The sequence below is a fragment of the Panthera onca genome, chromosome B1, assembly GCF_046562875.1.
Source record: "Panthera onca isolate mPanOnc1 chromosome B1, mPanOnc1 haplotype 2, whole genome shotgun sequence".
Classification (NCBI taxonomy): Eukaryota; Metazoa; Chordata; class Mammalia; order Carnivora; family Felidae; genus Panthera; species Panthera onca.
Genome location: NC_138342.1, coordinates 122,781,059 through 122,806,447, shown reverse-complemented (window position 1 = coordinate 122,806,447; position 25,389 = coordinate 122,781,059). Strand labels below are relative to the sequence as shown.

The 25,389-nt window shown below is 37.6% G+C and overlaps 1 protein-coding gene across 2 annotated transcripts in view; it reads right to left on the bottom strand.

Moving 5' to 3' along the window:
- Positions 1-472: 472 nt before the first annotated feature.
- The window catches only part of HHIP (hedgehog interacting protein), a 92,313-nt gene continuing 67,396 nt past the window's right edge, over positions 473-25,389 (bottom strand). Inside the window, exons 11-14 of one of the 2 annotated variants that reach the window (XM_060654062.3) lie at positions 23,027-23,108; positions 6,751-6,899; positions 3,902-4,026; positions 473-3,066 (exon numbers count right to left, since the gene is read on the bottom strand). In XM_060654062.3, coding sequence (XP_060510045.1) covers positions 3,052-3,066; positions 3,902-4,026; positions 6,751-6,899; positions 23,027-23,108 — 371 coding nt within the window. In that variant the 3' untranslated portion in view covers positions 473-3,051. The other variant, XM_060654060.3, reaches the window with a different exon arrangement.

The window sequence follows — 25,389 nt, the reverse complement described above, 5'->3', positions numbered from 1 at the left end:
TAATATATTCATATTTGTCTACTGTTCTTCATGATAGAGTCTGAGCACATGTGACATTGGGAGAGGGTGTTTTTCAGGAAAACAAAGGTCATAATGAGCAAAATCAATAGCTATCTACCCCAGGACATCTTCATTATGGGTGTACTACTGAAGACATGTTTGTTTAGTCAAAACCGATAGAAATGGAAGAGACGCTCAGAAACTTTAATATATCAATCGGCCAACTACATCTGCCTAGGGTATACATATTTTTCCTCTTAAAAATTTGGTCTTGCTTTCTCTTTTCTGTTTCAGAGCTAAGAATGTTAGACTAATAATTAAGTTTAAGTTAATGTATGCTTTGAAAGACCCTGGATGTAGCATCTAACCTCATATTTCATACCTGGTAGGCTTATTATACAGTTTATGATTCAGAGATTAAAAAATAATACCGAAAAGAAACATATTAAGGTTGTTAATACATTGGGCTGTAATTATTTTCAAAGAAATCAATAGAGAAGAGGCACCTGCTCTGAAGTATATAAATGAAAAAGAGAATGGTTTTCTATTCAGGTCGTGCGTCTATGTTGTATGTGTATGTTTCTCTGCTCTTTCTTTATGAGATAGTCCAATAATCTGAGAAAACTTCTGAGTATTCTTTGTGAAAGAATAAGACCTATATTTTACAATAGCCACACCGAAACAAAATTCCAAGAAGAAAAGGTATAGATGGAACTTTTTATCATCGCACACCTTATTTTTTTTAACTCTTCTTTTCTTTTCAGTTTAATGATGTGCCAATTCAGTTTTCTTCTCATTACCTTAAATAACTGGCCAGAAAGCAGGGTTCTATTAACCAGGACAAGAGTTTGGCCAAAGCCATGGTAGAAAGTTTTTTTTTTTTCCCAACCCTTTATAACTTCCATAACAGCGTTTCACATTAAATGGACACCCAAAGCTTAAGGTCCAGAATGGACAAAGGGGTAATAATATACATTTTTCCATTTCTTTATTTTAGCTTTATCTCACACATCTACACTCATACCAAGGACATAATTTTTTGCATTCTGATTGTGTGCTTCCAGAACCAAGTAGACATTGCCATTCACAGGACAAAACAATAACTTTTTCCCTAGCTCATACTTTTAACCAATTCCTACCTGCCTATCATGTATCATTCAAGAGAATTCTCCAGTCACAGTTTAAAAATCTGACTGGAAAAAAGAAAGGTCAAAAGATTTTTTTGAAATGATCACTGAGTTTAAAATATGTCTCCATCAATTAGCCACCGCTATTTACGTCTCTCCCAAGAACAAAAAGAAATGGCTCCAACGACTTGACTTTCTTTGCTCGGGTTTAATATCCATGGATCTTGCTATCTTCGCTTTTAGAAGAGTTTAGCCTTTTATTCTAATGATTCACAATAGAAAAGGCAGTGACACCTGGGGTACATATGTTTTTCTAAGACATTTGAAACTCTTTCACTTGGGAAAGGACTGTGTAAACGTTTGGGTCTGGTCAATTTAATATAGATATTTTTAAACAGTAGGACTAGTGGCAATATAACACCTTTTCGTTTGGAAAGATTCTTTTGGAAGAGATGGAAAGATTAAGTGTGTAAGAAGAAACCCTGGATTTTTCAGATTTTGCTGAATATATAGCAGTATCCTTATTGTTTTCAGTGAAACTATGAACAGGAGAATGTGTAATAAAACTGCACAATTTGACAGATTTAGACAGCTGGCTCCCTCACCAGAAGTTCACATTTTGTTAATGTCACCCACGTTGAATAAGGGACGATTAGATGGTAAGGTCCATTTACAAAAATGGTTGTCAGGACATTTTTTTTTTAATTGTAAAACTTTCTGTGATGGAATTCAGTAAAAGGGCTATGAAGAGAAAGCAAAGGAGACAAAAGACTGCTATTAACCTCCAGATGCGGGCTACTGCAGGTTCATTGCAAGATTTGTCACACTCTTGGGCCAATGAAGTGTTAGTGTGACTAGAAGGGACCACCCCTTTTCTGGGGTAAGAGGGCAATTTGGTCTCCATGCTCATTTAATCCTGAGACTTCTTTGAATAGACTGTCAATTGAATCTAAATTGTGCAAAATTATGCATGCACTTTTTAATGCAGGCTATTGTTCACTAAGCACTGAACCAAGATTTCTCAACCCATTTCCATTTGGCATGAGGTCACTTGAAACTTAAGCAATCATATATGGAAGACAAGAGCAGTGTACTTAACCAACCTTTCTACATAAATGCTCACTGTGCTTTAATTACAAACCTCTCACTTTAAAACAATAGAGAAATACTAGTTACCCGATTTTATTCTTTTTAATTGAGGTTCATATTCCCAAAGGTAAGGAGTGGGTTTGGAAAGTCAGCCTGTGCTCATATTCTATACTAGTCTACAATTTAGATTCTGGAAGAACAGATGTTTACAGAAGGACAACCCATAGCGGGTGTGTGCACGTCACGATAGATGCTTTCTCAGTAGTGCAAAGAGGCCTTATGATTTTGTTACAATCCAAATGTGGAGAGCTGGCCTCAAAAACCAGTAAGAAAAATGTCTATCAGACTTTTTGCAGTTTTAAATTAGATCATGGCATTTCTTTAAAAACCTGAACAGAACATTTATAGAAATTTATTCATACATTAACCAAAGAGGATTTTCACTGAGGTCTTAAAAGGAACATATACATTAAAACTCATATTTGGCAAGAATTAGTATTTTAAGCTTACATAGCCAAGATTTGTTAGAAACGAGTGAGCTCTTCTCCAGTGAGTTTCATTCAGTGTGAAATCTGCAACGTTCTAATCACATATACTCTGACAGTCTTGCTATGGTGAAAAGCACTTTACATATGTTTAATGCTGGAATTTTATAAGGATTGGCTGTTTTCTTGCTTTTTCATCCGTCGTTAATGATTACATGTTGGCACAGGGGCACACTGCTAGATTAGATCCACAGCACATTAAAGACTGTTTGCTTTCTCCCTCCCCTTCTTTCCAACTAAGTTGGTGAAAAATGTAACTTTAGTATTTTACAGGACAGGGCAAAGATGTTTCATCTAGGTGATGTCTATATTATAAAAATAAAATAAAAAATATAAATAGGTAACACAAACCCAGTGCCTATTGTTAGATACAATATATAATAAAAGCAGACCTTTTAGGAAGATTGATTTCAGAATATGCCGTTATGATTTAATTATAAAACGCTTGAAAACAATCTTGAGATTAAACTAGAGTAACCGGATTTCTCTGCCAATAAGAAGGTAAGTGGGTAACATTCTGTAATTGGATACATTGATACAAATGAAGATTACAATTTTATATCGTCGCCCATTTAGAAATTCATCAGGGAGTTCTGAAACAATCTCTCACATTATAATCCTTTAATATAAAAATATTGCCTTTTTTATTAGATCCATCAGATTGCACAGTAATGTTTCAAAACTCCATTAAAGTTGACTTTAGCTATTACAGACAGAAAATTCCTGGGAAGTCAGATAATCTCTTTTGGTGACATAAAAATTCCGTTATCAATTTACAATGGAATTTCTGTGTAAATTACCCCACACAAGGAAATATATATATTTAAAACCCATCTGTTATGCAACCACGCGTATAGGGGTTGTGAGTGTGTGTGTGTGTGTGTATGTGCATATGTGAACAAACGTGCCGACATACACACACAGGATCTGCACATTTCTGGAAATTATTTTTAAATTAATAAAAGAAAATGAAATCACAGGAAGTGTGTAGCAGGAGAACAGTCTTTCTTTTTAATGACAGGATAAAAAATAAATGCCCATTGGAAAGGAAGATTCAAACAGTCCCAGAAACTATACAATGTAACTTGTTAGATCCAGCAAATAAGATGTCATGTCAATGATCTGATCAAGAATACCTGCCCTGGTCACTCTGCGGATGTTTCTGTCCACTTGTTCACACTGAGGACCAAGATAGCCTTTTTTACAGAGGCACTTGTTCGGTCGCACACAGACACCTCCATGACGACACGCTGGCTCACATTTTGCTGGCAGGAAAAGAAAAAGCGACAAAATCACACTCTCATTCTGCATGTCAGAAACAGCACCGAGTAACGAGGCCAACAAATATCTGATGAGTAAGGGAAAGGAGGGGAAGAAGGAGGTAGCCAGTCAAACAGTGATCCAAAAGATAGTAAATAACAAGAAGGAAAGAAGGTTTCCAGACCCACAGTTATGTGGGAGCCAGGACTCAGTAGAGAATGGGAGACATTTCCAGGGAAGCGGAGATCACGGGAAACCATTTCAAGCCCTTGCAGAACTGACTCTATTTAAAACGAGGATTTTAGTTCTTCAAATATCTCTGCTGCATGAGGGCATTTCCAACAGAGGGCCTTCCAAGTAACTCCATGTTCCCATTTCTCCAGGGCAGGGCCTTAATGTGGGAAGGGCCTGGCCTGAGAGGGAGACGCAGCAGCTTCAGCATCTCCAGGGCAACATACAGGAAGGGTCAGTTCTCAGTTTTGGTTAGATGGAACAGCTCCCTTACATTCCTCCTGCCTTTAGCTCCCAGGGGGTGCACAGCATCGCTTCATCTCTGATTACACTTCGTGGCCCCTTCTGGGGCAGTGCAGCGGGCCAATCCTTTTCAGGGTGGCTCTCCACACAGAATCTCTTCATAAAAGGATTTTTACCACCACAATATAGGTGGGAAATGTAAAGATTTACTGCTAAAATGAGGTGGAGAGATAAAATTGGTTTTATAAGTTGTCTTTTACTGATGGGATAAATGTGGGCTGTGCAGCCACCGAAGACAGAAACAAATTTCTTGAACACGTGTCTTCATACTTTCAAGAGACAGGGTTATTTTAACCTTTTCAAATGCATTAATCAAAACCCAGGAGTCTGTGGTTGACAAATGGAAAAGAAACAAGAGAATAATGAGGTGATTTTCTTTTTTACATTTGTGGTTGATGAACTATGTTAGTATATGAATAAAGTTCTTGCTTAGGTCAAAAATATCATGAATAGATTATTTTATAAAATGGTTCTGATCTTATATATTCAAACTCTTTAAACTGATAACTGGAAAGATTAAAGTACTTTACTGAAATAAAACTTCATGTTATCTCAAAGAATGCCAATTTTCATTTACATCACTTATTATTATCATTATTTATAATGGGATGTATAATGCACCTACATTTAAAATAATTTGTTTACCCTCAGTTTAAACATACTGTTGCTAGAAGGCACTCAATAAATATTTGTTATCTGATAGCTTGAGGTGACTTACGAGGTCAGGCAAAATGCAAAGTAAGGAATAAAACAGAATGGACACCATATAAAAGAAGCAGAGAGAATAGGTATTGTCAGGCATTAAAGGGGGCAGAATGAAGATACATTATCAGGAATTAGAATATCTGTGCATTTGAACACTGATCCTCATTTTTTTGTCAACTAAGGAAAAAGAAGACAGAATGGGTAAATAAAATGTAAGCAGCTATTTTAACTAATGTAATTACCTAATTTCTGTAGACTTTTAATTATGATAACTCTCTCCTAGATATATAACCATGGTATTAATCAACCAGGTAGTGTTATTAGTGCTGAATCAATTTAAACTTAAATTGTACACTGCGTATGTGACTGTAAATGTGGCCTACGTTTTGTTAGACAATATATAGAGAAGTTACGGTTGAAGTTTTTGGAACAAATATGTGTTTCAAATAAAGAAAAAATAACATTTACACATTAACTATAATATTAAGTATGAATTTGTAACACATTTTCATTGGCAAGAGAGGCTTCAAGATTTGAAATATTTGTAAGTAATATGTATATGCTGGTTGTTGAAAATGCATTAAAAATGCATGTGTCCTCATGGAAATCTCTTCCAGTTTTACTGAGAAGTCATTGACATGTCTCTCTGTAAAAGTTTCAGGTATACAGCATGATGGTTTGGTTTACATATATTGCAAAATGATTTCCCACAATAGATTTAGCTAACATCCATCATCACATATAGATAACATAAAAAGAAAAAAAAAATTCTCCCGAAAATGGATTTTCACCACATACATCCTAGACGCTAGGTATCTGAATCTATCTAATTTTCTTCACACCAAGTAGAATTTAAACATCATTGCATGTAATTGAGGAAATCCCTGGTTAAAGGATAGAGTAACTGTGGAATAAATCTCTTCTGCTGTCTCTGAGCAGCTGCATACCTAGTTGATGGTTCACAAGGGAGTGGCAAAAAGAATTAAAAAATCTCATAATGTGCCCCTAGATAATTGCGTTTTCTCCTTTTTATTTAATAACACCCACTGAAAAACCCTGTTTTTAGTGCACTGTAGCAAGAAGGCAGGCAGTAAAGTTAGGGAGGGCATTTATGGGGTGTCTGGAAAATGCTGGCACTTGGAGAGGGGCTTTGCAAACACTAGGTCATTGGCTGGTGTGAAATCTCAAACCTAGGACTGAGAGCCTGTACAGATGATCTAGTTGTGCTGTTTTCATTTTTCACCATTTGAAAGGACTCAATTATTTCAGAGTCTTTTACATTTATGATTAACTTATGTATGTGAATTGTTTACATTAAGAGAATGGGAAAGATTTCATTTGCAAGTTCAGAAACAGGCTGAGCATTCACATTATAAACGGCTAAATTCTGAGCCGTAGATAATTCTAGAAGAAATAGCTGATGGTAAGTTCTTGAGCTCCTAAGGACTGTCCCGTGCCCAGCCTTTCCTGGGCACAACAGATATACTGACCAATTCTGCAGAAGTGCCCTTCCCATCCTGGGGTGCAGCAACACTTGCCCGTGGGGGTACAGTAGCCGTTCCGACAGAGCCGGGAGCATTCCGAAGTCAATGTCTGTGCAGGCTGTACCGTGGCTCTGCACTCCTCGGGCATCAGAGGTCTGCGTCAAAAGACAATGGATCAAAGTGTATTTGGGTTGAAAACCAGTATCAGGATGAAATCCCGTGAAGTTGTAGCTTGCAAAGCATTTCTTTTCCTTTCTTTTAAGTGGGTCAGAAAGACGGACAACTTTTCTGAGAATACAAAATACATACCAATGAAGAAACAACCTAACCAGTTCTGGACCAGAGAACATCATAATGAACATTACAAGAAATTTTGTCATGATCAAAATTCACTAATTAAAAATATAATTATATTGTATTGGTGTTTTCTATTTGGTAGCTAAACATTTCTAGCGATTAAAATTCTTAAAATAAAGACACATAGTTTAAAACTCCCCCCCCCACCCCGGTTTACAAAAATGTTTAGGAATAACATCTGAGATAGGTTTCACTTGTTATTGGCATATTTGGCAATATCACAGGGGTGAAGGCATTCATCTAAATGGCCACTTGCAGCCCAAGAAAGCTTGGGAAACATTTTTTGTTTAATTTACATTTCTCTTGAAATACCTTTCTCAGACTGATTTTTCTCGAAGGGATATCGTGTGTGTGTGTGTGTGTGTGTGTATGACTGACTCAAATTTTCAACCCTTTATGCAAAAAATAAACCATATATATATAGATAGATAGATAGATAGATATAGATAGATATAGATATATAGATACATTTTCAGATCTTTTATTTTGTCCTGCTCTGAAGAAAAATAATGCTATTAGCAGCAAACAGAAACATCGTATCTGCTAAGTAAAAAGTCACAGACTTTGTTTTAATTGCTCTACAACTGCCATCACTTAGAGATGCCTTCAAAAGAAGAGGTCTGTGGTTCTTACTGGTTCTGAAATAAGAGGCTGTCATTCAAGTCGGGCTAGAAGCATGGTCATAAGTGCTCATCACCTAATGTAGGAGAAACAGTGCACAGTGGGATTCCTCTATCAGTCACTGTTGCCTGGGTCACAGTGTGGGGAGCAAGTGCTTTCCAAAAGTTCAGGAATGTAAACAAACATTCAGCACTACTCAGATCACCACCATTAGGATGGCCAAAGCAGTTGGACTCCTTAAGGACCATAACAAAGAAGGTGATAATTATAGGTCAAAGCCACCAGAAGAAGTAAATGATATAGCCTTCTAAGAGAAGCACATAATTAGGCCCTGTTGACTCCTTTTTCTTGAGACAGGTTATCTTGTTCTGTCCCTCTGGCAGTGAAAATACTTTGGGGCCTGACCTCTGGCTGTGTCTACAGTGACTCAAACCATATTCAAAATACATAGTGACATCTTTCGCTTCTCTCTCCACTAAAAGTCCCACTCTACGTTGAAAGTACTGAGTTTTGCAACTAATGTGACAATTCAGAAAGCTCCCTTAACCTCTTATTTAAATCTAGAAATGTCAATTTATGTGAAAGGTCCTCAAGGCATTCCATGGGCTGGGCCTATTATCAGTCCGACAACATGAATAATTTCCATGTGTTCCCCAAGGAAGGGAGTCTTTCTGGGAGAGAGGGCAAGGTGCGATGAGGTGGAGAAAAAATGAAATGGTTATGCCAAGGAAAGTGGGGGCATTACTTTCACCTTCCTGTTTTGTTGTTGAATACCCCAAGTCGGCTCTATTTCTTTCTCAATAAAATTCTTGGGGCAGGTGGGTGGCTCAGTTAAGCATCGGACTCTTGATTGTGGCTCAGGTCGTGATCTCATGGGTTTATGACACTGAGCCCCAAGTCAGGCTCTGTGCTGAAAGCAAGGAGCCTGCTTGGGGTTCTCTCTCTTCCTCTCTCTGTCCCTCCTTCCCTCCTTCTCTCTCAAAATAAATAAATAAACTTTAAAATAAAACTCTTACTTTGTGAAACAATGGTGGCATTTTTGATCACTAGAGGAGCTGTTTTTCAACAGCCATGAAGTTCTTCTGAGTCACAGGCATTCAATAAACAGGTATTGTTCAAATTTTACTGGTAACCGAAGTCTGTTTATCTAACTTCTACTGATTACTCACTCATTCACCCTCTTTCTGACTCATTCAAGAAAAAAAGACTCAGAAGTAGGGTATGTCAGGGACACCTGGGTGGCTCAGTTGGTTGAGTGTCTGACTTCAGTTCAGATCATGATCTCACAATTCTTGAGTTCAAGCCCATGCCAGCACAGAGCCCACTTGGGATCCTCTGTCTCCCTCTCTCTCTCTGCCCCTCCCCCACTCATGTGTGTGCTCTCTCTCTCTCTCTCTCACTCTCTCTCTCTGTCTGTCTCTCAAAAATAAATATTAAAAAAGTAGAGTGTGTCAAAAATATATCACACATTATATATGATGCAAAATATGCAGGCATGTAGCTCCTACACTCCTTGACAATATGGTTTATGTCTAAGCAGATGAATTTAAAGAGGAAGAAAGAGGACACTGGGATGCCTGGGTGGCTCAGTCAGCTAAGCATCCGACTATGGCTCAGGTCATGATCTCGAGGTTCATGAATTTGAGCCTTGTTGGGGCTCTCTGTTGTCAGCACAGAGCCTGCTTCGGATCCTCTGTCTCCCTGTCTCTCTCTGCCCCTCCTTGCTCTCTCTCTCTCATAAATACACATTAAAAAAAATAGAGAAGAGGACACCATTTACATCAAGAATATAAGTGACCAGTTAAACAACAGCCGCCAGAAGATGTTGCCCATTTAAGTCGAAGTGTTAAGCACTGATTCCGTGTATACTGGGAAGAGGAATGAGGATGTGACAAAGGAGGACTGCGAATGAAACACAATTCTTCAGGGCAGAGCATCCGCTTCCTGTTTCCCTGCTGATCCTCCAATTAGATGCTTTGAGTATTTTTCACCATTCAAATATGTGGAAACTCAGGTAGGCGGATTCTAAGTTGGTTTTTGCCAAAGATTTAGTAAATGCTTATCTTTCTGTGGATGTAATTATTTCATACGTGGGCTTGTTTGCTTTAGCTAATCTGAGACTAAGGCTGTCATATATAAACATGATTCCCTTAAGTTTTTATTTAAATATCTAGGAAAATAATCTTTTTTTTTTCTTTTATGAAGTGGCCAACATTCCTCACTTAGCATGTTAAATAAATGCTCTCTCTCTCTTTAAATTGTTATTCTGTTGGGGATCTTTTAATTGAAAATTTACACGATGGATAGCCTATCTCTTATAGAACTTGACTTAATGAATGGGTTCTCCTATCTCCTTTTCCATCCCCATTGAAATGAAAGCTTTCTGAAGGCAAAAGTGACATATTCAACCCTCTTCAACACCAGTCACTCCCTCAGGCAAGTACTGTGCTCTTCATGGGGATAAGAAATAAATAAAACTGGGTTCCAGTCATCATGGAGACACCACGGGGAAGAGAGACATTCAAACAAGTATACAAGTATACAAACAAGTATACAAGTATAATGCAGTGTGACCTTTGTTATGTTATAGGTGCATATAAAGCCACACAGGAATACAGACAAGGAAGCAATTAGTTTAGGATTGAGGGATGTTTTAGAAAGATGATATTCAAGCCACCAAAGTATTTTATCCCCTTCAACTACTTATATACATAGGAGCTAGGAAAACACTACAGAGGCATTCAATAAGTGTTTATTGAATGCATATAGTAGAAACTTTCTCAAATGCTTTTTCTGGAATATAAATTCCATGAAGACAAATGTTTCCCTCTCTTCTTTTTGTCTCTCCAGGACCTAGAAAAATGTAAAGCACATGGAAGATTCTTAAAAATCTGTTGAATGAATGAACAAATAAGAATATGGAATTTTAAGAGAGTGTTTATTTTCTGTGCTACTGAGTAAAGACATTAGGAATATATGGGCTATTTAGGGGAGGGATATCATTTAAATCTGTTATACTTTTATATCATAAGCTTAAAACTAAGAAACACTTGCTATATTTCTCTGTATTGCCTAAATTAACTCAAATCTTACAAAATTCTTCTAAGGCATGGTTACATTCATTTTAAAAGAAACATTTTTACACTAATTATAATCATAGTAAATAAACAACAGACCATAAAGTAAGCATGACATAAAGAAATATGATTGCTTATTTCCTCTAGCTGGGAATTAAGCCAATGTATTAAAATTCATTTTTCTGGTTATATATCTGGTAAAGTGTGACAGAGAGTTTTGGTCATCCCAACCATCCCCTCCACTCCCTCTTTGTTCTACTAACATTTCTTTTTTCCATTGAAAAGAATAGGGTTCCTTTACATGGAATGAAGAGAAAACAAAAGGAATAAAACAAGTAAATTTGAATTTTATTATTCACCTTGAAATAGACTATCATATGTTTACATGAATACTACATATACCCAACTAGATGGCATCTAAACAAAATTCTAGAGTACATAGCTGTGATAGATTGCTTCATTTTTCATTCTTATTCTTACTGGACTGGAAACTTGGGTGTTTTAATGTAGGTGTACTAAGAATTGCTTAAATAGTTTTGTTCTTCTTTTAAACAATTACTTTTTTTTAACTTGTGGATCTTTACCTCTAGTGAATGAAGTCCAAGGTAGCTTTCAAAGTAGAAAACTTACCCAAAAGGATGTTTAGGTTTGTGATAAAGAATACATCAAACCCATTTGTTGATAGTTATCTCTATAGTCTTCAAACTTAATTTAAATCAGAAAAACACACTTTATAATCTTTCTACACTTGACAATGAAACAGTAGGGCTAGTGCCAGAAAACTGCCCCAAATTCTTTAGTGCATAAAGCATTGTTTCTGGAAAAACAATGGAAAAAAAAAAGAGAGAGAGAGAGAATAGCTCTGAACTTATGTACATTACATATCCTATTACAATTTTTTATTTGTACTGTATATTTCTAGAATTCCAACTTAGGATGGATAAAGCCAATGTTCCCCCACCCCCCACCCCCGAGATATTGCTTTGCATTACTACGTGTTCTATTCTGCATTTTCTTAGAAACCTACTCTGTTTGGTAGTATCATAAAGATTTAGATACTTTCCTGAAATAAAGGAAGAAGTTGAGAAGCATAAGTGATTTGTAACATAATCACATGTGATGACTTTTTGTGAGTAGCTAAGGCCAACAGTGAATGTCTCTAGGTAGTGAGATTATAGATGGTTTTAATTTTATGATATTTAATTTAATCAATCAACCAATCAATAAATAAGAAGTCCTCTGTGTATCTGTATGGAAGCACAACGATAAATCCTATCTGAGCAGGCCTGTTCTTCAGATTGAATATGTCAGAAATCTATTGTGTTTTTTACAAAAAGTAAGGGGACTCATTCTGAAACTTTTGTTAGCGGCCCAGATTTTAAATTCATGTTAGTGTAAAACAAGGTACATAAAATCATGAGTAATACCTACTTATAAAATCCTGACTCATTAGAGGTTTCAGAAGAAGTAACAATTCTATAGCTTCTCTTAGTTAACAATCTGCTTAAGGGGGCAAGGTGATGTAAGAACTGTCTTATTCTTTTATCCACATTCACACTGGGACACATGGAAAAATGTTCCTTTGCAACTGTAACCTTCGCAAAACTATTTTTCTTCCATGCTTTTTCTATTCTCATGGGAAAGGAAAAACTGATAAATCTAAGTTCTTACGACTCATAGCATGGTTCCAGACCAGAAGAACCAACGTCACCTTGGAGTTTGTTAGAAATATAGAATCTCAGGCCCCTCCCCAGACTTACTGATTCTACACTATAGCCAGCGTGTCAGGTGACACACATGCGATTTCAAGTTTGAGAAGCACTGTTCTCACTTAGGGCCATTTCCTAGCCAGTAGCAATTAATGTGGCCATGAATTAGTGTGGCCAGGAGCTTCTAAGTAAAGAATGCTTTGAAATTGTATGACTGGAGGGAGTCTTTGCCACTGCACAGGAAGCCCGTCTTTGGATGCCACCATGGATTCTATGGTTTAATGGGTTTCCTCACTGTAAGCATTTTGATACACAGCGATAATCCATAATCATGCATCATCTCTAAGACCAATATCCAGCACTTTTAGCTAAGAAAAGCTAAGGGAATGGAAACTTCTCATAATGGGATAGATTTTACTGTTTCCCATCTGTGTAACTTGGGCACAGGCATAAGCACTAACTTAGTAGAACTGTTACCATCTTTCACATACACATTTTAGTGCTTTTCTCAAAGGTCAATATATAAATTGATTTTTTTTTTGAAGTCTGGATAATTTTTAGTCTGGATGTTCACTAAATTCTTCTTGCTTGTGTTCACATTTCTCTTTTCAGTGTCAATTTATCCACAAGGAGTAGAATTTTGTATTCCACTAGATCTATACCATGTTTGGGGACTACACAGAGCCATTTTGTGGCAACTAGTAAGACAATACATTATACAAATTCAATTTGACTGTAAGGAATCTTATACATTCATAATACAATCATATTCCAGGTAAAAACATAGCCATGCAATAATGGTCTCACTGGGACTTCATGGAATTATAGATGGCTGAATACATTTCCTAACAGTATTTTTCAAGTACTATTTGAAGTGTCATTAAGGAATGCTGTCCTTGACATTATATTACATGGAGGCTGCAGAAATATCTTTTTATACATGTCTTGAGCAACCTTGATATTGGAGTAAAGGGAAAGATAATTTAAATTCAAGAATCGCTCTGGGGGCACCTGGGTGGCTCAGTTGGTTAAGCATCTGACTCTTGGTATTGGCTCAGGTCATGATCTCACAGTTTGTGAGATGGAGCTCTGCACTAACAGTATGGAGGCTGCTTGGGATTCTCTTTCTCAAGCCTCTCTGCCCCTCCCACCCCCAAATAAATAAATAAATAAATAAACATGAAAAAGAAAGAGAATAGCTTTGAACTTATGTACATCACATATCCTATTACAATTTTTAATTTGTACTGTATATTTCTAGAATTCCAATTTAGGATGGATAAAGCCATTTTTTTCCCCTAGACATTGCTTTGAATTGCTACTACATTTCTCTGTTCTGAAATGTGCTGAAAAAATGGGGCTGGGCCTTGGCCTTTTTCTCTGAGACTAACGTTGTCTTCATTTCGAGGTCTTGCAATTTAAATGCTGAGCATATGCTCACTCAGAAGTCATGCTGACTGGCTTTAATACCTGGGCAGTTTGGGATTGAGTGAGCACTAAATTCTAAAGGGGCAAAGGCAGTGATGATTTGGTGAAGGGAGCCACAGGTTTAGCTGCCTCGGGCTAATAAGATTATGAGAACTTTAACAAATAGCACTAAATTCTGTTCTATGGTTAAAGATGCAACCATAATAAAACCAAATAATGAAGCCACTTACACTTTTCAGTAATTTCATATTCAACTTTATCCTCATGAGGCAAGGCAAGTCCTGTTATTCCCCAAATTACAGGCACAGTACATGTATAAAGAGATTAAATGGCTTTCACGCAACTAGTTACAGGTAGTCTGGAACTATCTCCTAGCGTAGTGTTCTTTCCATTCAACTGGTCTTCTTTAGGAAAAAGGGAGCAAAGTACCCATATTTTAGCCCCTATTAATCTCACCATCCAAATACCACCACCACAATACACAAATATCTACGAGGGTATATGGGTCTCCTTCATTCAACTTCTCAGATTAACTCAATGTATATATATTTCCATGGAAAAATTGGGAAATGAAAAATTATGTATTTCCTCAAAGGGAAAACCTAGGAGAAATGATTAATGAAACTAGATGATAATGTCATCTTTTACCGAAAAAAAAAAGTGCAATTTTCTTAAACTGCCTGCAATGTCTATTGCATTATGTTTTCAATGTCCTAAATTCAGAAACAGGTTTACCCCAATTATCAGCGGTGAATACAGAAAAATAGGCATTTCCACTTTAATTCAACGTACACGTTCCTGAAAAATCTTCTATGGTACAAAACTGCATATTAAAAATAATAGGGTTTATGTGAAGAATAGGGTTGGGGAAGATCTGTCAAGATCTGTGCAACTTTGTAACTAAAAAAACAAAACCTGGAACCTTTGGGAGAGCGCTGGGACAGCTGGAGGCTGCCTCAGCTGAGATTAGGGACACACAAAAACAAAATGGTGGTGAGCTCCTGGGAAGTGCAACCTGCATGGAGCAGGGGCTGCAGGAAGCATCTCTGGGGAGGAACACCCATGCAGGCACTTATCTTTCATTTTACCTCTGAGCTGAGAAGCCTCCTCTGCCTTTGCAACAGCCGGCCTGAGGGTTTGTTCTTTTTCTTCTAATAATAGCCCTACTTGCTTGAAAAGCTACATAATTTCCATGTTATATGGTCATTGTTCTCTTTTATCTGAGAGTTAGTGTTAAAGAAAATCACAGTGTAGCAGAACGGACTGGGCCAGGGAGCCAAATCATGGTGAGTCTTACCCATCTCAGTATCCATAGCTTTCTGGACTATTAATACTGTTAAGTTACAGTGTACAATGTTCTCGCATAATTTTTTTTTTTGTCCCAAAGTGTTATTTATCTCAGATAATATTATTTATGTTTTTGATAATGTATGTAATCTCCCAATTTAAGGTAAAAATTAGCTCCTTAGAGGTTGGGACTAAATTCTCATTTATATCCTCCCTCTGTAGCACATAATACAATATCTTGAACACAGGAGACAGGTAAAAGATACTTGTAGATTGATTAAATCTCCTGATTTAATTCTGGAGTGTAACAGTATACTTACTCTGATAAGATAAAAATAAAAACTGAAAAATAGGAGCACAGTGAAAAGTCAATGCCATTGCTTCCTAATATAAAGAAGGAAATCTACTCTGTTCAGAAGTTTATGTTCAAAAGCAATTTTTAACTTAAGAACTTAATTTATAAAACCATAATTAATAAAAAAAACTTAGCTACTAAATAAATGCCTGTAATTGGGAAACTAGGCATTTAAAACACCTTGATTACATTATGATTCAAAAGACTTAAAAGCCTACAGTATATTCTTTTAGAAATCACCAAAAATAAATAAATCTTTTTCTCACTTACAAAGCTGTAGAGGTATCAGTGTTTTAATTTTACATCATAGGAAGGCAGAAATTTTAAATATCACTAAACGTTTTAAATGGGAAGCAAAAATTCAACACAAGTTTCTTTCTGTCTTTAAAAGAACACAAGAATGTCGATTTAAATTCTCTTTCAAGACCATGAGGGTGACAAATACCCAAATTTTGTTGTTATATTTTTTGATTCATTTGTCAGTGTTGACAAAAACAAGTCGTGTAAGCAACAGATTTTTTTTTGAATTAGTAAAAAAAAAAAAGGGGGGGGGGGAGGAAAAGATGCTAAGATGAAGTTTTTCCTTTAAAAAGTACATCTTTCTCAGGATACCTGGCTGGCTCAGTTGACAGAGCGTGCGAATCTTGATCTTGAAGCTGTAAGTTCAAGCCCCATATTGGGTGTAGAGATTACTTAAAAATAAAATCTTAAATAAATAAATAAATAAGTACACCTTCCTCTAGAAAACATCTTTTTACAAATTTATGGAGCTGTTTTATGCAAGGTTAAATCTGCTTTTATCTCAATTACTGCAATATCTGATGACACATTGCCTTACAATGAAACTACAAAATATTCAGGAGATCTAATAATATCTGACTTCACCATTGCCCTAGGCAGGGGAGTAACATGGGAATTAAAAAGAAAAGCTTTAAAGAATTTTCGACTCTTGGGGCGCCTGGGTGGCTCAGTCAGTTGAACTTCCGACTTTGGTTCAGGTCATGATCTCATGGTTCATGGGTTCAAGCCCCGTGTTGGGCTCTGTGCTGACAGCTCAGAGCCTGGAGCCTGCTTCAGGTTCTGTGTCTCCCTTTCTGCCCCTCCCCTGCTCATGCTCTGTCTCTCTCTCTTTCTCTCAAAAATAAATAAACATAAACAAAAAAATTAAAAAAAAAAAAGAATTTTCTACTCAACAAAAGAGTCTCATTTTGAAGAATATATTCTTCATTATTCATATTTTTCATTTTCGGTGGCAATGAAGTCTTCATTGCAATCTGTACAATTAATTCTAGGAATTGATATTTCAACATTTCAAAACTGATAGTTTAAGAGAGATTACAATTAGTATAAAGCAGAATGCTGTGGTCATATGTCACATCTCCAGGAAATAAGATACACACACACACACACACACACACACACACACACATATATATATACATATGTATATCCATACATATGTATATCCATGGATACATGTATATCCATATATATATGTGTGTGTGTGTGTGTGTGTGTGTGTGTGTGTGTGTATATGGAGATATATATGTGTATATATACGGAGAGAGAGAGAGAGTGAAAGAGAGAGAGAAAGAACGCCTTATAGAAGCATTTTAAGTGACAATGATTTTTTTCATAAATTATTAAATAATATTTTCTATTTATTTTGAAATAGGTGGGGGTTCTAAGCAGCAGGGTATGGCTTACTTGAGTGGGCTTAAATGTGTGTGCATATGTATCCATATGCAAATCTTAGTAAAGTATGACCAAAATTCCAGTTATTCTTAGGTCATTACCATACATTATGCATGCATGCTCCTTCATTCATAGAAGTTTTTAGTTTGATCTTACCCCTTTCTTTTGTAATATTATCCTCAAAATTTCAAATGCTATACAGCAGCTTAGAAAGGATTTGTCAGTCAAAAGTGTGTTATGCATCGCAACATAAAGTATAGCTCATTAAGAGTAAAATACAAGCTGGCAGGTAAGAATATATCCATTTGTAGTTATCCGATATGTAGAAGAAGAATAATAACAAACATGTAAAACATGCATCCTTGTCTTTTAGACTTCAAATCCACCATGCTGAATGGATTTTTATAGGGCATATACTTGTTCATGACCTTTACTGTTAAGAAATTCTGTCATGTTTGAAAACTAGTCCCTAGTGGAGCCTGTGTCCCTGTTAATAGTTGAAAGGTCAATGGAGCTGCTAAACAGTTTGTATTACTGTCAGGGTGGCCATGAAAACACCGCCTGCGGCAAGAGGACTCGGCAGCTGGGTCAACAGGCACTGTGGGGATTTATCAACCTAGGGGGGCCACTTGCATAAAACTTTGACTGATGAATTGGGACTAGACTGGCTTATTGGGCTAAAGCCTCTCTATTATGTGTGACTTTCCTTAGGATGGCAAGGCTGCGTGCAGGCTCCCTGAGACATATGCGAAGGATAAACAACTGATTTCCTCTTATGAAGTGATTTTTTTTTTAAGTATTCTTCAGCATCCAGGATAATAAGGAGTAGGATGAGGATATTAAGAAAAAAATAAACAAAAGGCAGTAAGTAGGGCCATGGAGGGGAGAAATGGGGAGGAGGCATGGGGAGCAGTTTTTGGTACTGGTCACTGCAGGAGTCTGAAGATACAACGTTTCTATAAGATGACTTCTGAAGCCTGGAATTTGCATTGTTAATTTGTAGACCTCTTAAGGGAATGGTCTTGTGTGACGTGTTCAGATAACAGATAAGCACTATGTTAAAATAGAGCAAGACTGGCTACATGGTAATTAAATCAATATGATTAGGAAGAATTTTGTTTTACAGATTCCTGGAGAAATAACCCTGGAAATGTTTCAAAGTAAAAAAAAAAGGGGGGGGGGTCATTTGGTTTAAGTTCATCTGACACAAAAATTAAAGAATCTTTGGCAGCAGTATGAAAAAAAATTATGTTCTATAAAAATAAATCTTGGACGGTATGTAACTGTTAGAATTCTTTAATTTCCACCCCACAGGAGCATTTGTTTGGTTCTGAAAAGATTTAATTCAGAGCAAGCAACCAGGGCATGATGCTTGGACATTTGGAAACTAAGTATTAAGAGCTCTTGAAAGCTCCACCAACATCTTTACCCCAATTTTGGGAAGAGATCCTGAAAACGGAAGAGATCACCTTAAAATAATTCTTTTTTTTATATACATGTTTTTGTCTTAAGGTTTTATTTAAGTGATGTCTACACCCAACGCGGGGCTCAAACTCACGACCTGAGATCAAGGGTCGCTCGCTCTTCCGACTAAGCCAGCCAAGGGCTCCACATGAAAATAATTCTTGAATGCATAGGATGAATACCAACAATACTACAGAATTCACGATGTTCTAAATGTATTATTTAACTATCTTCAAAGGCACTCCACAGAAATGAGGAAGGGGCAGAATGATCAGCTGTACTCTCTTGATGAGCAAAGGGGCACAGTAGAGTTAAATACCTTCATGCAGGGTCCTTCGGTAAGGAAAATTCAGAGACAAGACCAGTTGACTCTGTGTCCTGACAAGATGGACTCGTTCCTAGTCTTGATTAGTCTTAGATGGCACTAAATTTTGGTGAAACTAAAATTATTGCCCACCTCTTGTACTCAGTGTATTGAAATCTGTTTTCTGGAACTGTTGGCCAAAGGAGCTCCCCTAGATGGGGCAGGCAGGACCCAATATTAGAGACTTTTGGGGATCCAGTGAGTTGACTCAGGAAGCTGGGTGATTGGTATTGACTTGATCCTAACTCCACTCTGTCATGAGATGCAAGTGGTTCAACTTTGACAATATTCCTGAAGTGTGTTCAATGTTCTTGTTACTTTTTTAATGCTTATTCATTTTTGAGAGAGAGACAGAGTGCCAGCAGGGGCGGTGCAGAGATGGAGGGAGACACAGAATCTGAAGCAGGCTCTAGGCTCTGAGCTGTCAGCACAGAGACCGACACGGGGCTCGAACTCATGGACTGAGAGATCATGACCTGAGCCGAAGTCGAACACTTAACTGACTGAGCCACCCAGGTGCCCCTCAATGTTCTAACATGGAGGAAAATTCATTCTTTCTCTACTTTTCCCTTAAATGATTCCTGAGTTCTAGTTAACGTTTAGGAAAACCTGGTTGTAGTGTTATTGAATTTACATGTTTTTAAATGATAAATAATGAGTTTTGATTTTTCTAACAGGTTATCTTGCCATCCTTTTCTGAGAAGGATGCCCAGTGTAAAATAATTTTAAGCTTACGTAAATGCTTATGTAACAAATAGCATTAGGCCAAATTGTCCTTATAGACTGAGGTTAATGCTGTAACCTAATCTAGTTTTGCCAAAATGACTTAAGAATGTTGCATATGGTTTTTAAACTCTCTCGTCTTTGTTATATGTGAGTGTGTGTGTGTGTGTGTGTGTGTGTGCAGGGAAAAACAAAAAACATAAATCTTATAGTGAGTAAGAATGTAATTTCTATGACATGTAATATAGAATATAAAAATTTTATAATTTGGTGTTATTCTCTTCTAGGACCATGAGTCAAGTGCTGTTTGAAAGTAATGATTCTGAAAACATTATTGTTACAAGTCTGGGAACTCCTCCACAAGAATACAATTAACCTAAGATTTTAAGTTGAGTTAGATTTTAGGTATAACAAGAAATGTCTATCTATTGTTTTCTTCAGTTCATGAGGCTCTTTCTTCAAATTCTCTCTCAAAAGTTTTGGAGAAACAGTTTGGCTCTCAAGCAGACATCCTGAACAATGTTAAGCTAGTAATTAGCTCACGTTTCTAAAATAATCCCGTTCACATACACTAAAGGGTCTGCTTCTATAGAACTTCAACTCATCTAGGGAGAAATACTATAATAATAAACGTTGGCATCCAAATTGAAACAGCATGAGGCTCCCAACAAATGTTTATGAAAACATTTGTTTTCTTATAGTTGGTTTAATCTTAAAATTTATGTCCATGCCTGTGTACAAGGACAGTGTGTTTGGGACTCTGTTACTACCCCCACCTTCTGAAAACCAAACACACATCTGAACCCTGGCCCCACACATGACAGGACTCAGCAGAAACAGGCACTGTAATGAGAAGTCAGGACTTTTCAGGTATGTCACTCTGAGACCACCCTACTAGAGGAGGCCCTCAGATCACGAAGCCAAGGTCCCTTATGGAAACCCTGCTAATTAGACACGAATAATGGATTGAAGGTGTAAAATTCACCTCAGCTCACCACCAGCAGACTAAACAATCCAGATGACGAGAGAAAGATTTTGTGAGAAGGAGGAAGAATTCATTATAAGACTACCAGGAAGCTTGTAAAAGCATATCAGCTTTGACAAACCTAATGAAATAACAATGACTATTTTGAAACGAAGGGCATTAGATCTGAGTGAAATCCCTAGACAGACACCATTATGAATCATTAGAATGCTTACTTTGTGAATTAACGTTAGTTTGATTTTTGTTCTTAATATTGCCAACTTCAACCACCACTGAAGTGCCTGTTATTTTTTTCATTCATCACTTTGCTTTTGGCAAAGAGGACATTCGTTTCACATCCAAGGAGGAAAAGCTCTACAACATATAAATAGGTGCTTCTCTTATCGTGGAAGAAAATGATATGCCAAGAGACCATTTAGGACTGATCACTCCTTTTTTTTTTGTTCTGTAGTACCAATGTTAACTTACACTTTTCTCAAGAAAGATAGTGTTTTGTGGTATGGGAAGAGGACAAAACTCTCTATTTTGTTTTCTGGGGGAAAAACATACACTATAACTTACAGATAATATTTTAAAGTGTAAATTTGCTTTTAGCAAACTTTTTAGATATTGGAATTTATTCTTCTAAAAGAGACGTGAGGGACGCCTGGGTGGCTCAGATGGTTGGGTGTCCGACTTCAGCTCAGGTCATGATCTTACAGCTTGAGGGTTCAAGCCCCACGTAGGGCTCTGTGCTGACAGCTCGGAGCCTGGAGCCTGCTTTGGATTCTGTGTCTCCCTCTCTCTCTGCCCCTCCCCGCTCACTCTCTGTCTCTCTCTCCTTCAAATATAAATAAACATTAAAAAAAATTTTTTTAAAGAGATGTGAAATTTGGGAATTTAAATACGCAAATGGGCTCAGGAAGATAAGTTAATACAGAAAGATTTTGAAATTCACACCCTGGTGGAGCTAGAGTCTGGCAACAGTGCATTCAACAGTAGTGGTATTTGAGGACACCTAGGTTCTGTAACAGTTATTTCTAAACTCATGGCTAATATCTATTTGACAGTATATAATTTTATCAGCTTCTGATAGTTCCAACTTATCCATGAAATTAAGAACTGACTAATTATGATTCAAGATAACAATGTTGTGATGTGTCGGTGGAAAAGAGCACGGGGGATAAATATGTTATTTAAAAGATTAAACATTCGGGGCACCTGGATAGCTCAGTCCAACTCTTGATTTCAGCTCAGGTCATGATCTCATGGTTCTTGAGATCGAGCCCCTTGTTAGGCTCTGCACTGACAACTTGGAGCCTGCTTGGGACTTTCTCTCTCCCTCTCTTTCTGCCCCTCCCCCACTCATATTCTCTGTCTCTCTCAAAATAAATAAATAAACATTAACAAAATAAAAATTAGGCGTGCCTGGGTGGCTCAGTCAGGTAAGCATCTGACTTCGGCTCAGGTCATGATCTCACAGTTCACAAGTTGGAGCCCCTGCGTCGGGCTCTGTGCTGACAGCTCAGAGCCTGGAGCCTGCTTTAGATTCTGTCTCTCTCTGCCCCTCTCCTGCTCATGCTCATGCTCTGTCTCTGTCTCTCTCTCTTTTAAAAATAAATAAAATAGATTAAATTTTAATAGATTAAAACATTAAAAAAAAAGAAGATTAAACATCAAATCTTCCTCTTGCTGCGGTAAATGACAACATTTCTTTAGTTTCCATTTGTTTAGTCACATTAGCCTGCATGACAGCTGTGAGCTTCCAGATAGTTTTGAAATGAGGCTCAGATGTTGAAACTGCCAAATAGCTTATCTTGATTACCTGACAAAAAAAATCATACTGAATAGCTATAACGTCTGCCAATATGTTTCTAGTTTTCTAGAAAGAAGAGGAAGGTTTATTGCTTCCAACATGAAAGCCAATACCTTTCACATTAGGGTCCTCTTCTGGCATGTAACTGAGGATGCTGATTCCACAAATCAAATGCTCCTCTCCGATGGCAACAAGAATGACATGAATATGTGGACATAATGGGGCTTATAAAGTTCAGCAGGGTCAAGTCTAGCCCTCATAGACTGGAGTGGAGGGTTCTCCCAGGATAGCACTTGGCATATGGACAAGGCAGAAGTGTTCATCTTTGTTGATTGCTAATTGCAATTCATCGTCCTCAATGTGAAGACACTGAAACAACTTGGACAAACTGCTTGACTTCAAGGAATATAAAGAGATCTCACCTTTTGGGATCTACAATTTTGTAGAGTTTTCCATTGTGAGTCTGGGTCATACTTTTACTACTTGATAGAATGTAAACTTCACCTGTGAAAAGTGAAATACAGTAAGTTAATTTACAGTATTATAAAGCCTTACTTCCTATTGTCGAAGCAGATTATTTCATATAAATAAATGGATATTTTGTTTTATTTATTTATTCAATTTGTTTAATGTTTATTTATTTTTGAGAAAAAGAGAGTGAGACAGAGTGTGAACAGGGGAGGGGCAGAGCGAGAGGGAGACACAGAATCTGAAGCAGGCTCTAGGCTCTGAGCTGTCAGCACAGAGCCTAACGTGGGGCTCACATCCACAGACCATGAGATCATGACCTGAGTCGAAGTTGGGGGCTTAACCAACTAAGGCACCCAGATGTCCCAATAAATGGACATTATATATTTATTTTTGTATCTATTTGTACATATGTATACGTATGTATGTACATATGTATATATGTATGTGTACGTATATGTGTGTATGTGCATGCGCATGTATATGTCATGTATCTGTATCTCTCTATGTATCTCCTCACAGCCTCAAGAAAATCACTTGCCTAAAGATTATGAGAGTCTCTGGGGCACGTGGGTGGCTCAGTCGGTTAAGCATCCGACTTCGGCTCAGGTCATGATCTCACAATAGGTGGGTCCGAACCCCGTATCAGGCTCTGTGCTGACAGCTTAGAGCCTGGAGCCTGTTTCAGATTCTGTCTGTCTGTCTGTCTGTCTCTCTCTCTCTCTCTCTCTGCCCTTCCCCCACTCTCTCTCTCTCTCTCTCTCTTTCTCTCAAAAATAAACATTAAAAAAAAGATTATGAGAGTCTCACAAGTCTACTTTCACAGTGCATCCGGAATTCAGTCACTTGTCTCCACATCCTACTACTATTTCCAGAACAAGCAGATACCAGTGTGTCCTGGATTAGGGCAGGAGCCTCCTAACTGATCTCCCTGCTTCTCCCTTGTTCTTCTATGTTTAATTTCAACATACCATCCACAGAAGATCCTTAAAGCAAGTTACATTGTTTAAGTTGGATCACGTTCCTTTGTTTCAGTACTTCCAATGGCTTCTAATCTCTCTCAGAGCAAAAGTAAGTCCTGGCAGTGGCCTATGATGCCTCCCCTTATTGCTCTGACCTCATGTGCTATGCTTCACCCTCTTGTTCACTCCTTCCTAGCCACAGTGGCCTCCTGGCTTTGTACACATGAGGCAGCCCCTGTGCCAGGCTCCTGTCTAAGGAGCCCCCCCCCCCCCCCCCCCCCCCCCCCCCAGTTTCAGGCTCTTCGTCAGGCTCCTGACTCAGTTCCTATCTCAGCTTCTGTTCCAGGCTCTACCTGTCACAGCATCTGTCCCAAGTTGTCCCAGCCTCCTGTCCTTCACTAGATCTCCACTAGGTTGGCTTTTCTTTCCCCCTTCAAGTCTGTACATAAATATCATCTTTTCTGACTGCACTATTTAAAATTGCACTGCTCCCAACCCTCTTCACAATGGGACTTTTCTCCAAAGCATTTACCAGTTGACACTATATATAGATAGATATGTCCCTCTCTCTCTCTCTCTTTATACACACACACACACACACACACACACACACATATACATATGTGTGCACCCAACATGGGGTTTGAACCCACAACCCTGAGATCAAGAGTTGGATGCTCCTCAGGCTTTGCCAGCCAGGTGCCCTCTTAAGTAATCTCTACACCCAACGTGAAACTTGAACTCATGCCTCCGAGATCAAGAGTTGGATGCTTCCCCAACTGAGCCAACCAGGCACCCCCACAGGGCTCTTAATCAAAGCCAAAGAGTATCACATTAAGGGGTAATTCAGTGAAAGCCAGTTTAATTTTAATTATAAAGTATACACGATGCTGTAGCTTTTGACAGTAGGGATTGTATATGTTTCATTTGTTAGGTCTACTCCCAACATAGTATTAAGTGCAGATAGATGTTTGCATATTTTGACCAATGGTGGTGACACTAACAGGATGATTGATGGTGAGTCATTTGCAGTAAGGTCTGGGGAACTCAGAATGATTCAGTCACAACATCTAAATATTCATTTCTAACTCTGCCACAAACAATTTAATCCTCATTTATATTTTAAAACCAGGGTTTGCCAATGAAATTTAAATTACATTACAGAGTATTTCAGTGGAGAAGGGTATCTCTTTGGTTTTTCTGAGTGGGCTAGGAGATACCAAGGGAAAATTAATTGTAAATGTTTTCAATGTTGGAACAAGAAAAGAACAGATTGGACTTCTCTTCTTTAAATCATTGTATTCCTGTGGCTCTGAAATCCATGTTAAGTCCCTTGTTAAACTAAGTGAATGGCA